This window comes from Mytilus edulis, chromosome 9 (assembly GCF_963676685.1).
Source record: "Mytilus edulis chromosome 9, xbMytEdul2.2, whole genome shotgun sequence".
NCBI lineage: Eukaryota > Metazoa > Mollusca > Bivalvia > Mytilida > Mytilidae > Mytilus > Mytilus edulis.
Genome location: NC_092352.1, coordinates 31928053 through 31946657, shown reverse-complemented (window position 1 = coordinate 31946657; position 18605 = coordinate 31928053). Strand labels below are relative to the sequence as shown.

Sequence of the window (18605 nt, the reverse complement as noted above, 5' to 3'; positions counted from 1 at the left end):
TGCAAGATCAATGATTTTTTATTTGTGAGTTATTTTTAGTTTTACCTCTGACATCCTTTCCCATTGTTTATGTGTTAATGTTTAAAATGTATGGTTATCAAATAAGATTTTTTTTTAATGAGTGTCCTCTCCATCACTTCTTCATGTAATCAAACAAATCTCATCAGTGTTAATCCCATTGTAAGTTTTCAGTTGAACAAGGATCTGAGCTCTTGCAACTGCTCTCTATTACTCTTTGGATTATCTCCCTTTCCACTGCCTTACTTGAAAGAAAGTTAACCATCTCTATATGATTCTGAATTCCTTGGCGATTGAGGAATATTTCACAGTATTATCCATGTGTGACATGTTCATTCATCAGGAGAACAGGAAATAGTCAGTACCTTCAGTAAGATTCATAGATGCCAAATTTTTCTCAAATTCTCCATCTGTCATATCCTGAAAATTCAAAAAATATAAGTGAAAGAATGGTCAACCCTGCAATTGTTTTGTAAATCAAATTTTTAGAAATATGTATTTCAGATTTTCAACAACAAAATCAACAATCTGAGAGCCTATTTCATATAACCACATCAATGGTTATCTTACTAAAACAAGTGAAACTGCGAGCTACTGCTCACTGATGATACCCCCGCCGCAAGTGGATAATATTAATAGTGTAAAAATATGCAAGTGTTCGGTAAACAGGAAGTTGTCGAGTGATGAATCTGAAAACGCATCACACGGTATAGCTGACTTATATAAATCCTGAAACCAAATTTCAGAAATCCTTGTATTGTAGTTCCTGAGAAAAATGTGACGAAAATTTTCAACTTGGCTATCATGTGTAAAATCAGACAAGTGTTCGGTAAACAGGAAGTTGTCAAGTGATGAATCTGAAAACGCATCACACGGTGTGGCTGACATATATAAATGTTGATACCAAATTACAGAAAGGGTGGATGTGTAGTTCCTGAGAAAAATGTGACGAAAGTTTCATGGGACGGACTGACTGACGGACGGACGGTACGACGGACGGACGGACGGACTGATGGACGGACAGACAGAGGTAAAACAGTATACCCCCCCTTTTTTAAAGCGGGGGTATAATAAAATGCTTCAGCACAGCCTGATACGACTGCAGAGGTCATACCCTGAACAGTTGGGGAAATTTTGTTACTGTGACTGTCTGCATTTGGATTGTGATAAAAAAAATTGACATAATAGAGGTTTATGACACAAAATAAATGTTGTCAAAGATCTTACAAATCTCTTGTGCAATACTGTGCAATTGAAAATTTCATATTGAAACTTTTCAAAAGTTTGAAATTTGAAAACTTTTAAAAAAAATATGAAATGAATCCCTTAAGAAAATTGGAAAAAAAATCCCCCCCTTTTTGAAACCCCCCTTGGAGCAATAACCCAAAAACTCAATCCCAGCCTTTCCTTTGAAGTATGAAACCCTGTAGTACAATTTCAGAGAGATCCATACACTTAAAGACAAGTTATTGTCTGGAATCTAAAAAAATGCTTGTTTTTTGCCCCTTTTTGGCCCTTAATTCCTAAACTGTTGACCCCTTTACCCCTAAAATAAATGCTAACCTTCTACTAGTGGTATTAAAGATTTTGATACAATTTCAGAGCAATCGAAATACTTATACACAAGTTATTATCCTGAAACTAGAAAAATGCTATTTTTTGGCCCCTTTTTGGCTCTTTTTCCTAATCGGTTGAGACCATTATCCCCAAAATCAATCCCAACCTTCCTTTTGTGGTATTGAACTTTCTTTCAAAATTTCATAGAGATCCATTCACTTAAACTTAAGTTATTGTCCGGAAACCAATGTGTCTTCGGACGACAATGCAGACAACAACATCATACCATTATACGATCCCAAATTTTTTTTGCGGTTGTAAAAAACATGTTAAAATTCAGTCAGTGCCATAGTGTTCACCCTGGTGATATATTTTTTACCAGGGTTCTATTTTGGATAATTTAAATATAGAATGTTTTTTTGGAAAATCAGTGCTATGTTAGTTTCCATGGTACTATTTGGAAAATTCTGGGAAGAAACAAACAAAAGCTCTTTAAATACAATTTAAAGTGTGTTCAGGATGAATGTGTTATTTGTAGGAGTTTTTAAAATCTGCAATAATCCAAACTTTGAGCACTTACCAGTTTGAGACAGATGATGAATGGAGGTGTGGCCTTTGTGTAATGGACTATTGGAATCTTTGGTTTTGGTTTTATCTGTAATGAAAGATAAAACTCCATACTAAATACCAACCTCATAATAAAATAGACTAGTGTCTTTTGTTCGTCTGTTTATTGTTTATTGTGCTTCTTGTAGATCTAATACGTCTAGTTATTTACAACTGATCTTTATTCTTATATTGAGCTGTTGTACCATTTGCTGAGGTTAGTGGGATGGTTGAGCACTCATATATATAGGTTAAACTGTCATATTCTCTGTATGCCTGTTCCTAGTCAGATGACTGTTCCACGTTTGTTTTGTTTATTGCTTAGTCAAAATTGATGCCATTTGTTTTTCTTACCATGTCAGGGCCTTTTTTCTGACTACATGGAATTGGTTTTGCTTATTGATGCTAGCTTGGTAACCTATTATTGCTTTAGTCATTTGGACTCTTGTTGGATATTTTTCTTACTGGAAATTTTACTTTAATTCCAAATTGCATAAAGATATATTGACATGCTATTTATGAATAATTCCCTTTGATATGCTACTGTATATTTGTATATACAGGACAAATTCTCAGTAAGTAAGCTTAGATGCTAAATAGCATTCCTTGATTTGAAATAGCAGAATATACAAAATACAAGAATATTAATTTGAAGCACACTAGTAAAAGTCAAGAAAAAAGTGAATCCTTACCTTTGTTTCTTCAAAAGTGTAGTATCCTTTCTGAATTTTCTTTTCATCAACATCACAGAAAGATTTTACCTAAAAGTAAATATTCATTATTAGATCCAACAAATCAATTGGATGATTTTAGCATTACATGCATGTTTCATAAAAATCCATACTTTTGTTTGGATGTAAACAATTTCAAGGATTTCCAAAATTGTATTTGATTTCTCTATAAAATTGAATGCTTCATTTTGTAATTTTATAGAGTTGTAAAAGCATTGAACCATCCAAGTTACACCAAAAACCCTGCCAACATCTCACCTACTATTATCTAATATTTTCTAGATGTTCCCCCTTGGCATGTAACTGACCTTTTATAGTTGATATAATCACTTCAATGTCATACTGAATTAAAAAGTATTTTTTGGCAAATATTAGTTATGTTTTCTCACCTTGTTCTGGTTATCAGTTGATAGAGAACGGAAAAACTTTCTTCCTTGCTTTCCAGCATTCCAGATTGTATACTCTGATAACACAGATAGTACTTGCTTCTGTAGATGTTCAAGTCTAATGTTCCATATCGTCTCTCTGTGATAATAACATTACATTAGAACAAATACTGTGTTTATTGAAGGCATGAAAATGTAGAAACATATACTTGGTAAATAGCCAGCAAATAGGAAGACATCCATTAAAACTATCTTGAAACATTTATTTTAAACAGACATACAGATGAACATAATTAAATGCTATATTTTTTAACTAAAATAAGTATTAGTATTCTTTACGTAAGAATGTCCTTTGATAGTCAAAATTCTTTAGCATAGAGTTAAATATTTCTTAAAATGTGTACTCAAGTTAGTACAGCTGCCGCAAATAGTATAAAGATTGTTCATGCTAGTTTGAGTAAATTAGAACAATTGTTGTCTGCATCCTCAAAAGTGCTACACGAAGGCTTAATTACACTCCTATCTGCAGTAACAATTGAATTGGTGTTGTCTGATTAGAATAAACAAATTGCATGAAGCCTTTTAAGAATTTCAAAATCTCAAAAATACATGCACACGACAATTTCTGAATTTACAGTACTTATAAAAAGAAGATGTGGTATGATTGCCAATGAAACGATTCTTCACAAGAGGCAAAATGACTTTTAAAATTTTGGAATTTACGGTACTTACTCTTTTACAGAGAATGTAGCTGATGTCTGATGATAGCGATACATTAATAGATCTTCATCTATTCTAATTACTGTTCCACCGAGGTCTAGGTGCTTGTAAAAAAATATCAGATCTTCTGGAACACCCTGAAATGTATTTATTTTATAAGTGCTTACAAAACACCTCCATTGCCTACCGTGAAATAATGATCTGAAATAAATAAATGCATAACAACAAGAAACATTCATGTGTGGATTCATATTTATTCGTAAGTTACTAATTTTTGTGTATTTTGTAGTTTTCCAGGAACCACTAAATCAAATGTCCAATAAATCATAAATTTTCTATAGGAACCCATGCAAACTTTGGCAAAACCATGAAATCAAATATCCAAAAAAAGAAAATTTTCATCAATCCATGAAAATTGGTACCCACGAAAATAAATAAATTCACAAAAATAAATGAATTCAGTCAAATTGTTTTATGGTGAGTTACAAATGCAGTCAAAGTCTAAAATATTCATGATTTGTGTTTCAACACTGAATAATGTATATAAAATCATCTAGTATAGTATTCAGAAGACAATCTCAAATGATTTTTATCAAATAATTGTCAACAAACTCTGAGGCCATTTGTACTTTCACATACTGTCTAGACACTAAGTCTGGTCTATTAATGACTACTATATGAGTTAACTTCAAGTTTTTTTTTCTCATTTTTTTTTGTATTTGGTTTGATGTTTTATTGACAATGTATGCCTACAACTCATGTATATGGTATCTTACCATTCCGCCTTCATCAAATCCACCAACTTTATCAAACACACTTCTAGAGCAGAACCATGTAGGCATAATTACTGTTGGACCATGGGATGTATAAATCTAATAAAAAAGTTAACATATATGTACCATGATAACACTTTACTTATTTGCAGATCTTACTTATCTGGTCAATTTTACTGTCTTAACATTTTCACTTTTTCTGTTATAGTTTTCAAGATAATAATAAAAAATGCAAACTTTACCAAAAATTTACATTTCAGAGGCCATAACTCCAAAATTTGCTATCTAATTTGTCTGTAAATTTAAGAGGTGGAAGACCTGACAGGGGCGTAGCTAGAAAGAAACGATGTGGAAGCAAAAATTTTGGGACCCTATTATGCAGCAAATTTCTTTTTTCGGTTTTCGGTCATAGGACGGTTAAAAGAGGAGCTATATGTAGATAAAAATTTATGAATGTAAAACTATTAATAAATCTTCTGAATATAGTAATACATAAACAACACATATTTGTGATACAGAATTTACTCAAAATTGTTCAAAATCTGCTCTTCGGGTCTGGGCAGAAACAAACTTCTCTATTACTTTGTCAACATTCACACTGAAATCCCGATGAATATGCAGTAATGCTATGTAACTTTCGTTGTTCATTGTTGATTGTACATTTGTTTTCAATTACATACGTAGTACCGTGACTGATAGATCTCAGGGCCATCATGGCATGGTAGCACTCTCGAGATGTTATAAACCAGCGTACGTGTTCGGCATCGAGCGACCTCCCAATTGAATTCGTCAAAATTACATGCTAGGTCAATTTCGTATGTTTCAGACAATATTGAGATTTGTTCGTTTGTGATATTTCCTACAACACGATGAAGCAGATACAGCACAAAGAGGCGATTTTCTGATAACTTGACGCGACCCCACTCCCCAGTTGCCTTATCATATGGTCTATGAACGCAAACAATAATGAGACTTTCCAATACTGTTTTGGCGTGGTTGCAGGGTGATTGGCTCCGGTATAGTCTGTCAACCACATCGCTTCGGCATATTTTCAACGATATCGAATGGATCTGATAATTTTAATGCCGATTGGTACATCTCATTCCAAACTGATGAACTGTACACTGTAAAATGTGCTCCAAAACTACATATCTTAGACTGAGTATTACAAATTCAAAAGTAAAAATCTTGTAAAAGATACAAGTAACCTTCCGATTTTGTCATAATCTCCAAAAAAAACCAACAATTATTTTGAAACCATATGTCGTTATTTAATGATATTTCATCAATTAAAAAAAGTGACAACATAGTTGTTTCCTTTAACATTCAATTTATAAATTTTTATTTTGCCATTTCTTTTTTTTGCATGCCGAATCAATGTGCACGCAACTTCGGAGCTACGATCTTTTTCTGAATGAACAGCCTCATCAACACTTGTAACTAGGTTGTCAAACTAATATCCAGGATAGACGAAAAAGACACCAAAAGTCTCCGATTCCGATTGACCAACTCATATCTCTCTCTTCTGCTTTTTTTTTTTTTGTGGTGAAAACGACGTGGATGCACGTGCTGTCGTGCCTCCGTGTAGCTACGCCCCTGCCTGACTTTGCTAATCTTTTTTACCGTATGTTCTATTGTCAGCAACACCAAGTGACAGCAAAAGCTCATATATCAAATTTTAGGACAGATTTAAGCTTTTAAAAGTAAATTTTTTTATTCTAATTTTACTACTAGCATTTTGACATCAAATGGACTATATCCCAAGGAATTTTTCTTAAACACACAACATCCTATGAAGAAGGCACGCAAAAACAAATTATAATTTATTCACCTGTGTTGTTAATTTACCCTGAGGTAGATTATTAGCCCATCTTGTATATCTTTCTGTAGACCCAACTGGTTCTCTGTGGAATCTACATCCTACAATCTAACGAAAAAGATTTAAGAAAAAAGATATGTCCATAAAATATGCATATAACTTTTAACCGTGCTAGAGAATGAGGACAAATAATGTCCCCACAAAAGATGGGTATATGATTCCACTAGTTGTGTAGTTTAGTATTGTTTGACTTTTGGATGTTTTTCAATCTGTAATTCCTATACTTTTCAGTTGGTTTTTAAATAATAATATAATAAATAAACAAGAGGCTGTCACAACGACAGCAAACCGGATTTATTAACATTTATTTGTATCCTGCCAATATCACAAGAACCATAACTGATGAACGGTGAAAGTGAAAATCTTCAATATCAAATTTGACCTCCATTTTGTCATCAGTATCAACATATTAAAATTTGAAAAGCTTAGGTTGAATGGTTCATGAGTAAATGCACGGACACAACTGGAAAAGCTATTTTTCAATCTTTCAAGAACCATAACTCCTGAACGGTAAAAGTCAAAATCGTCCTTATTGAACTTGACCTCCATTTTGTCATCAGTAACAACATATTAAAATTTGGGAAGCATTGGTTGAACAGTTCATGCGTAAATGCACGGACACAACTGGAAATGCCATTTTTCGATCTTTCAAGAACCATAACTCCTGAACGGTAAAAGTCAAAATCGTCATTATTGAACTTGACCTCCATTTTGTCATCAGTAACAACATATTAAAATTTGGGAAGCTTTGGTTGAACAGTTTATGCGTAAACGCACGGACACAACTGGAAAAGCTATTTTTCAATCTTTCAAGAACCATAACTCCTGAACAGTAAAAGTCAAAATCGTCATTATTGAACTTGACCTCCATTTTGTCATCAGTATCAACATATTAAAATTTGAAAAGCTTAGGTTGAATGGTTCATGAGTAAATGCACGGACACAACTGGAAAAGCTATTTTTCAATCTTTCAAGAACCATAACTCCTGAACGGTAAAAGTCAAAATCGTCATTATTGAACTTGACCTCCATTTTGTCATCAGTAACAACATATTAAAATTTGGGAAGCTTTGGTTGAACAGTTCATGCGTAAATGCACGGACACGACTGGAAATGCCATTTTTCAATCTTACAAGAACCATAACTCCTGAACGGTAAAAGTCAAAATCGTCATTATTGAACTTGACCTTCATTTTGTTGTCTGTAACAACATATTAAAATTTGAAAAGCCTTGGTTAAATGGTTCATGAGTAAATGCACGGACAACATTTAGTTGCCGCCCGCCCGCCCGCCGTACATCCCCAAATCAATAACCGACATTTTTGTCACAAAAATCCGGTTAAACATCTATGGAACATGTATTATATAATTCGTAGTTTGCTAATTGGTGCAGTCAGTTAAATACAGGCAAAAAACCAAAAAAGTGTTTTAGTGTGACTATGAATTTTGTGAAAACTATGAAAATTATGAAAACTGATTTGTTGGTTTCTCGTGAATAAAAGTATTTGCAAAGTAACAGATAGAAAAAAAGTGTAATATTTCAATATTTCAACTGGTTATGAGATCCTCATCACACATACCACATTTACTAAATGTTTTTGAAGTATAATCTATGTATTGTAAGATGAGGGAGGGTTCCCTCCTCTTACACACTGTGAGACTACGATGTATGAATTAACTTTATATGTAAAAGTCAATTATAACTCTATCCATTTGTATGGAAAAGTATTTATATATAGACTGAGCCTTATCCAATCCCTTTCTTTAAATATTTAAACAATAAATCTTTAATGAAAAAACACACCACATTATCTAGTGACTGAGCTGCTTTATACTGTTTTAATAACCTGTCTTTATCCATGACATCATCCTACAAAATAATATACACTTTAGAAAATCTGCAGAATTCTATAAATTTATACCAACATTTATAACATTTGAATACAGTTTAACTACTTGGCTTATTATGCACCAAGGCTTTGTTTAAATTGGGCACGGTTTGGAGTATTATAAATGTCCTTTGCTGCTAAGCATTTGTGTTTATAATTATCATTGACAGTATATATTTTGGTAACTAAGATATGTTTTTTGTGTGCATATGTAATATTTATGCATAAGATCGTAGTAAAAGACAATGTAAGATAATGATGTTTTACTGTAAATATAGAAGTCAGACCAAACAAAAATGTCAATACAATTTTTCAGAGAAATTTTTTTTTCAACAATTTATATGTTCAGCTGCTGAGTTTAGTCCTTTTTGTTTCATGTTTAGGTTGCACTCACCACAAGTTTTGTGTATAAGCATGGTTTAGTATTGTGTAAGGTGTATGAGTTTGTTTACATTGTTCTAGAATATAGGGTATGTAAAAGGAGATGAGGGTATATGTCACTGAGACAGCAACCCAATGACACAGATCAACAGATGTATAATTAAAACAATATATTTAACTTACAATATCCAGAAAACAAAGGTACTGCCCAGCACTTCTCTCAACTGCTTTGTTCTTAGACCATCCAACTATGGAAAAAAAATAAAGAAACTATGGTTAAAATTTGCCTTTATGAAAACACTTTATAATATTAAGCTGATGTACCATGTTCAGTTCTGAAATAGCCTCTTAGTCTCAAATTATTATGTAATGTTTGAATGGTATGTAAATTTTCCCATCCAGGTCTTATAGTTGTACCCTATTTTTTTTATCATGGCCACTTGCTACAATATTTTATAATAGAAATTATCATATCTGTGATGCTGTAACAGTGGAAACAGTTTTATTTGAAAAAAAATAATTATGAAAACAATGGAAGATAACATAAATTCTGTCCTTAGATTTAAACACTAATTTTCTTATTTAGTTGTAAATATCATAACTTAAAAGCTATTACCGATAATATTGTCAACTATTTCTTTTTAGATTTACCTCCCCTTGGTGACTGATCATTATGTCCTGTGACACACAGATCTATGTCTCTCTCTACAAATACTGTTCTCCATTTTTCTATTAGTTCAAGTGAATTGTCCTGTAAAAATATTTTCCCTCACAATCATAAATAGTTCATCAAATTCATTTTTTTTTAAAGTGTTCTCGAGCTTATGATGTTCTTTAAATAAAAGATATTCATACTAATATCAACTTTAGTTTCTAATTGTTTTGTATTTGTATAAGTACTATTACTATCAAAGTTTGGGTGTTAGGCTGTGTTTTGTTTTATTGTTAAGCCCTTTATCTCTTCAAACATCAGTAAGCAGGGAAAAATATATTGGACTAATATTGTGCATCTCTGGAATAGACTTGTTTAATTTGATGACAATCATGACTATGAAAAATGTAGAAATAATTGGTGTTCTGACTTTAAAGACATACTCATGAAACTTGGTATAGTGGACTATTTTGAGCGCAAGGACGTTATAAGTATGACTTTGTTCGAATCCATCTTGAAGGAATACTGTAACTGTTTATGGAAAAACGACATTGCGAAAACTCCAAAGTTGAGAACTTATGTGAAACTAAAGGCTAATTTTGGAATAGAAACCTAAGTTAAATTAAATTTGAACAAACTGAACGATCTTTCCTAAAACAGCTGAGATGTGGAATTCTTCCTTTGACGGGTAGATATAGCGGCAAGCAACCAAATGAATGCTTATATAAGTTTTGTAACAGCAATTCCATAGAGGATGAGTGTCACTTTATTATCCACTGCTCCTTATATAATGACTTGAGAGAATGTACTTTTAATGATATATTTTCTGGCAATGAACTACAAAATATGACAAACGATGAAAAATTATCTTTTTGATGACAAACTATCCTAGAAAGCTGGCTAAGTATACAGTGAAAGCGTTCTGGCATAGACGTGTAGTGTTATATACATGAACAGTTTGATAAACAGTATATTGCAATTTCAATTATGATCGTGTAGTTGACAGTATTGATTGTATTTGACGTATTATGAAAATGTAACCAGATGTTCCACAGGGTGCTGCTTGATACGACCGCAGAGTTGGAACCCTGAACATTCGGGCAAGTATGGACACAACATCAAGTTCGATACAGCTTTGAATTTGAATTGTGATTCTAGTTGACACAATACAGGATTCTGACACAGAATGAATGTGGTCTAAGAACTTAAACTTAAAAACTTTAAATTTTAAATTGGACATTACCTATTATGGTCCAATATCAAAAACCAAAATACATGGTTAGATTCAGCATATCAAAGAACCCCAAGAATTCAATTTTTGATGAAATCAAATAAAGTTCAATTTTGGACCCTTTAGACCTCAATGTGGACCAATCTGATAACGGGGACCAAACATCAAAAATCTAAATACATGGTTAGATTAAGCATATATCAAAGAACCCCATATATACAATTTTTGTTGAGATCAAACAAAGTTTAATTTTGGACCACAATTTGGACCAACTTGAAAACTGGGACCATAATCAAAAATCTAAGTACATGTTTAGATTCAGCATATCAAAAAACCCCAAGAATTCAATTTTTGTTGAAATCAAACAAACTTTAATTTTGGACCCCAATTTGGACCAACTTGAAAACTGGGCCCATAATAAAAAATCTAAGTACATGTTTAGATTCAGCATATCAAAGAACCCCAAGAATTCAATTTTTGTTAAAATCAAACTTAGTTTAATTTTGGACCCTTTGAACCTTAATGTAGACCAATTTGAAAATGGGACCAAAAATTAAGAATCTACATACACAGTTAGATTCGGCATATCAAAGAACCCCCAATTATTCAATTTTTGATGAATTCAAACAAAAGTTTAATTTTGGACCCTTTGGGCCCCTTGTTCCTAAACTGATGGGACCAAAACTCCCAAAATCAATCCCAACCTTCCTTTTGTGTTCATAAACCTTGTGTTCAAATTTCATTGATTTCATTTTAATTGTACTAAAGTTGTTGTGCAAAAACCAAGAATAATGCTTATTCGGGCCCTTTTTTGGCCCTAATTCCTAAACTGTTAGGACCAAAACTCCCAAAATCAATCCCAACCTTCCTTTAATGGTCATAAACCTTGTGTCAAATTTCATAGATTTCTATGTACTTAAACTAAAGTTATAGTGCGAAAACCAAGAAAATGCTTATTTGGGCCCTTTTTGGCCCCTAATTCCCAAACTGTTCGGACCAAAACTCCCAAAACCAATCCCAACCTTCCTTTTGTGGTTATAAACCTTTTGTTAAAATTTCATAGATTTCGATTCACTTATATACTAAAGTTATAGTGCGAAAACCTAAAGTCTTTGAAAGCTGACGACGACTACTACAGCGACGAAGCCAACGTGATACCAATATACGACCAAAAATTTTTCCATTTTTGCGGTCGTATAAAAAGGTTACTTCATGGTCAATCTGAATATTTCCAGTTTCTTTATTATAAATATTAATTTATTATGCATTCAACTTGTCATTTACTAAATCGATCTTCTAATAACTTCATTTTTTTATTTAAAATTTGAATTTTTCATTATTAATTAATTAATTTGAATTTAGCTTAATCTTACTTTTCATTATTTTGTTTGAAATCCTTGACAAAAGAATTATGTTTTATTATTTGAAAGCGACTTATAGACCCAATGGGTCGGGTGTATTTTATTGTGTATGTAATATATTGTACTTTACTGAACTGTTATTACACATGTCACTTTAATAAAAATTTACTTACTTACTTACTTACTTTACTAAGATACTTACATTCAAACCATTTGAAATGACAATTATCCATGAAAATGAAGGCTCAGCAAACTTTGGGTTCCATACTGTATCAAATGTATACATGCTTTTTTTAACACTACTTTTTGATATACAAATCAAATCAAATCATTTTATTGGTGTAAAATCCAAATATTGGATTGTTACCAAGACAAACATGACAATCATTACAAACATAAAATATTGAAATTTAAACAACATTCATATTCTATAAGACATATAGCTAGATATTTTGGAGGAGGTGATACTTTTGCAAATTTGAAAACACAAGTTTATAAATTCATAATGCAATTGGTATAAAATATATCATTACAAATACTATAAGAAAAATATAAAATAGTCATAACTTTGTTACATCAACTAGTTTTTCTTATCAGCTAGGCTATTTCTTAGTACATATAAATCATTAACTCCCTTGACAATAATTTTAGTTACGTCATACTCATACACAAATTTTTCCTCATCAGACATTTTGGTGAAATCTGGAACTATACTCTCTACTTCCTGAAAAAGTGTTTGCCTACATTCTTCAAGCAAAATGATATTCATCCTCTACCTCCTTTTTACAGAGAGGACATAATCTTTTTTCCAAAGGTAATTTACGGTGTCTTCCCTGTTCAATATTTAGATAACTATTATTTATTCTTATTTTTATAAAATTTGATATCATGTATCGATCCAAATCTATTAATAAAAAAATTTCTAATTTGTATTCTTTTTTTAGTTTTCTGTATGTTCTTAGTTTGTTTCCATTAGGGTTATTTTGGTCGTTAAAAAGACTGTCTTTCCAGAAATCTGTATACCTTACAGCTAATTTTTTAACTACAGCATTAAAGGGGCACTAGCTTCCAAATTCATGTTCACCAATTTGACTCAAATTCTAATATATTGTTTATAACAATGTAAAACATTTTTCCAAACTATCAAAAGTATAAAATAAACAATTTACAAGACATGGTCTCAATAAGATGTAGCTTCGTTTCCTAAGAATTTTACCCAAGGTGCCATCTAATTAACTATCAAGTTGACCTTCTATGACCATATAAGCGATGTAAACATAAACATAGATATAAATATATTAAGCAACCTGTACAATTAGATTTTTATATGTCGGTTAAATTTTGTTTTATAAATTATAAATTTATGTTTATTGTCGTTTTTACCTTTATAAGAAAGATTTTTTGTGGATCGAATTAGTCAATCAAATTATTTACCTTTGTTTCACTTTCAATGTTGACATTCTTTTCCTTTAAATAACCATACACAGGCAATGCATGCGTATTCTATCTCTTTCTACAGGGTTAAATTCGAGTTCACATGAATACAGATTTAATGAGGTAGAGTTTTTCACTTGCAAGTGAATAATTCATTATCAATGTTTATTAGCTTTATTTGACGAAATTGAACCATTTTAGCTGATAAAAGCAAATTATTATTTCACTATTTAACTTCCATTAATGATTGAGCAAAAAAAAAACATACTTTAGATTTTTTATATATCGCGTAGCTAGTGCCCTTTAATAAGGCATTTTTTGGAGAAAGTATTTTGATTTTCCCATACATGATTGAACCCTATTTTTGAAAGAACATTTTTCAATTTGACCGCAAAACCATTATTTAAGTTCAAACTACATTTATAGGCATTTGAAGCATAACTGTCTTTTTTTCATACATGTGTACATGTCTTAATTAGGAATTAAAATTACTACTGCATATATACCTTACTTCCATCATTGTACACAGAGACTTGAAATTTAGTTTTGTATGTTTGATTAACTATTGACTGGAAACATTCATCTATCCATCTTGAACCATTGTATACAGGAATAATTATTGTCTGAAACAAAAAATATTACATATCATTGTATCTCTTGTGTAAGAAAAGTGGAGAGTTGTCTCTTTGGTAATTATACCACATCTTATTTGTATACTGAATGAATTTATCTTTATTACAGAAGCATAGACATGCTATGGCAAAATTAACAACATATATTACATAATATAATACATGAATAGACAGCAGAGAACAATAGTATAATACAATGACATATAAAGTTATGAGACTATATTTGATCGAATATTCCAACCAGCTTTTACATAATCTAATAGTAAGTGACTTACTAGAAGCTTGTAGTATATTTAATAGTTTGCGATCATTAGGCCAAGAACAATAATACTTTGGTAAAAATTACTATATATACTATTAACTAGATGCTTAAGGTATATCACAGGTAAGCTTATCAGAGATCTCCATGGCCTGTTTAACGATGGCGCCCCGCCATCGTTTAAATGTCTTGCGCCATCGTCAAATGACTCGCGCCATCGTTAAATTGTCTTGCGCCATCATTCAAAACTTCATCGTTTTTTTTGTACTCCGACGCCATTTTTTTTATAAATTATAATCAAATGCATGTAATTGCATTACCCTTAGGCTTTTTATGTTATAATCCAATACAGTTCTTACGCCTGAGGGATATTCGGATTAAGATCGCTAATCACTTGTACCTGAGCTTGTACAGGTAGATCAACAAACCAGACAGGAGAATACTATCTGAGGATAGACGATCCATTTGTCGAATTAATCAACTAAGTTTCAGCAAATGATTATGATAATTTAGATTAAATAAATAAATTAATAATCCAGTTACAAAGAAAACAGTTTAACAAGTCGAACACATGCTTTATTTTGACTTACGCAATCAGCATCCCCCTTTTTAAGAAGTACAAAATAAGACGCAAAACAGTAAATATTATTTTATCGCAAATAACTCGAGTACTGCTGTAACGATAATTTAGAATTACTTTAAAAGTTTGAAAGTAAAAACCTAAATATTTCCTGTAAAGAAATATCGTATCGTAATTCCGAATTCATTTCGTATACTACAATCAAATTGATACATCCGCGTTTTCTCAGACGTGAAAGATGCATGTTGCACAGCATCACTTTGCCAGATAAAGTCATTAAAAACCTTTTCATTTGTCAACATTTGCTTTACAAATCTCTTTAACCTTTTACATAAACCGTACGAATCGTTTTGTTGTTGCTGCAAATCAGCCATACCGGTAATGGGTTCTGAATTTGACAGTGTCCATGAAAAATAAGCTCCACATCATATGATTTTTAACCCCCATAACAATTACCAAAAATACAAGAAATCTACATGGGACCCTTCATGACAGCTTTTGGTCATTCTCAACTTAAGGGGGGACCATGAAGACTTGGCATTTGAATGGTTAAAAACTGCAATATATGAAAATATTGATACTTCTAATTCTATAATGAAAATTCAAATAAATATGATTTAAATAAGCAATGAATTAGCATGTTCACCATTCCTTGTATGGAGGGATATAATACTTCCGATCGCGCTACACTGTACAGCATAGACACGGTTTGTAATGGTGAAAGTTCCTCCATCGTTCAATTTTCATCCATGGAGATCCCTGGCTTATATGACAAATCTGCTAATATGTTGGTAAAATTGAAGTGGAAAACAACTATCTGTTCTTTTTTTGTTGCAAGAAACTTTTTTAATGTCTGGTCTTAGACAGTAGATTTAATTTAAGGCCAAAGTAGCAGTTTCTGACCTTTAAATTTTTGCTAAAGACATATTTTTTTACACGATTAAGTCAGTAATTTATTGCATTGGTTTATTTACCAATACCTGCTATTGGATAAAATTTTGAAGATGTTGTTTATCGAGGGGTTGATATATCTAGTATGCTGGTTGGTGCCTATAATTACATGTAGCTATTGACTGAATAAAAAGGAGATGGTTCATCTTAACAAATGGACAAAATGGCTGTATTTATACCCCTAAAACTACTCTTGTACAGTCTTACCTGTGCAGTTGGAAAAGTATTAAGGCATGGCATCAACTTTATATATTAAATACATTTTGTGTTCAAAAAGATAACATTTTTTTTAAATTTTAATAGGCCTTTTTGCTTGTTCCTGCTGTTGGTGCAAAAATAAACACATAAATAACATTTGATTCTTTCTACTAGTACTCAGTTACACCTTTAACTCACCTACATGTACATTTTGAACATGAATTATTGTGTAGATTATCCATTGTTCATGCCAATCAATACAATGCAATACAGTTGTTATCTGAGAGAGAGAGCATCTAAAGATTTCCCAACTTAGTTTATTTTAACACCTTGTGAAGGGACGGGAAAAAATGCCCATCATATAATATTTAAAAAAAAGATTTTATCTAGTGGATGCCAAGCCTTAAAACTATCCAAACTGCACAGGTTATTCTGTACACAGGGTAGTTTTGGGAGTGTAAATACATGCATTTTTGTCCATTTGTCCTGATAAACCATAAAAACAATTTGAAAGATTTCGAGTTCTTTTATAGTGTTGACACATGGCCTTAAAACCTTTTAGGAAAACAGACAAAGGTTGGTCTGTATTCAGTGAAAACCCAGCCATTTTAGCCAAACCCTAAGCAACATGAAATTAAAATCAATTGTTATCTTTTGTGTTATGTTAAAGTATATAGGGAAAAAAATCTGCGACAAGTGCCTGTGCCAGATGGACAGAGTTCAGTATTTTTTTTATGTACATGTAGTGTTTTAGGCAGGATGTCTTGGCATAGTATGACACCCTGCTGATTTTCTGTCATGTTTATTGTTGCTGAGAACATTCCAGTTATTTCCATTGGAACCAAATACAAATTTTAATGGCCTACATTATATTGTATTTTGTAATTGTTAGAACAGTTCTAAGGCGACAGAGCACAAATGCTGTTTGGATTATAATTAATTTTACTTTTTATCTAGGTAGGTCACAGGGTGAAAGGAACATTTATGTTTTACTGAATAGTGAGAGTATACATGGTTACCGTGACGGAGGATTATTGATCTCATTAGAGGAATTAAATAATAATTTTAAGTCAAGGAACTATATTTTATTAATAAGTATTTCCCCAGACAATTAGATGGTGTTTCAGTCCATAATTGAAGAACAGTAGTACTAGTGGACATATTACGTTGTATTACCAATGGTTCTCCAAGATAGTGGAGGAATTATACAAAAACAGAAGAGAACTAGGTAGTTTCTAGTAGTAGTAGAGATGGATAGTGTTTGAACTGAAAACTTGTATCCAAGGCTTGTAAGATATCAAGTGATTTTAGATTTTAAGTACTTTATTTGCTTGTTATATATGGAATAATTGCTTACCAAATGAACAGTAGAAAGATTTTAGATTTTAAGATAGCAAGGATAGTGTTTGAAGAGTAAACACTAATGCGAGGGCAGGAGTGTTACATATGTACAATTGTTTGGCCTATGTGATATGGAGATATGAATAGTGAACCGGCTATGGCATACCTGTCAACTGACCCGTATTCTGCGGGTGTGACCCGATATTTTCTCAATTCTAAGGGATCACCTGGGTCACCCGCCGGGTCTTTGAATAACCCGGGAATTCCAAAAATGACCCGTTTTCACCTGGATTTCTTAGGCTTCATAGATTTCATAAGTGATTTTCCTTTGAAATACCGTCAAATTCGTAATTCTTCCATGAACAGGAAGTTGAGCTAGCTGTGTAAACTGTCAAATTAAGTGACCATTGTAGTGCATGGCTTCAATTGACAGCTTTGGTGTCAAACACACTGTTAATTACCACCAATTACCTTAGCTTTGGGTCGTAAATTGTTTGTTTATTTCACTGTTGTTTTTTAAAACAACTAGAGTTACTTCTCCTTTTTTGTCACCATTCAAAATTGTTCTTTATATTTACGTTTTTGGGGGTAAAAGAGATTAAATTGTAAGGGTTAGGGTGCAAATGAGGGTGCAAATAAGAAGTACGCTATAGAAGCGAAGCTCCTGCTAGAGGAGGAAGATAAGCTAGGTAACAGGTATAGGTAACAGTAGGTATTTTTTCAGTCTAACATGCAAATTATGTTCTTACCACCACTGTCATATTGTGACAGAAATATCTAATGTGTTCAAGATTTTTTTCCAGCTATCTGGTTCATTACCTTTTTGCCGTTGATAACCAGAGCGTGCATTTACATTGAAACCAGTCGCAACATAATAAAAACTGACTCGTTCTCGGACGGTCGAGGAAAGATATACGTAAAATGATAAGCAACAAATGAGGGATTTAACAAAATAAACACATAACGTATATTATTCAGTTTACAGGTGTCTATCAAAATGTTTATACGACCTGTTGATACTGTTTA

General features: G+C 32.2%; 1 protein-coding gene across 2 annotated transcripts; it reads right to left on the bottom strand.

Annotated features, from left to right (window-relative positions):
- LOC139488120 (queuosine-tRNA galactosyltransferase-like) lies at positions 1–18451 on the bottom strand. Of its 2 annotated transcripts, none has more exons than XM_071273512.1 (12): positions 18329–18451; positions 14130–14241; positions 9592–9691; positions 9124–9188; positions 8475–8540; positions 6623–6718; positions 4795–4890; positions 4031–4155; positions 3302–3437; positions 2874–2942; positions 2156–2230; positions 1–438 (listed from the first exon to the last, which is right to left on the bottom strand). In XM_071273512.1, exons 2-12 carry the CDS (start codon positions 14136–14138, stop codon positions 358–360), a joined length of 918 nt encoding a protein of 305 aa, XP_071129613.1. In that variant the 5' UTR covers positions 14139–14241; positions 18329–18451; the 3' UTR covers positions 1–357. The 2 variants fall into 2 exon arrangements, with proteins under 2 accessions (XP_071129613.1, XP_071129612.1); XM_071273511.1 differs by having other exon boundaries at positions 14125–14241; positions 18329–18416.
- Between the last annotated feature and the right edge of the window lie 154 nt (positions 18452–18605).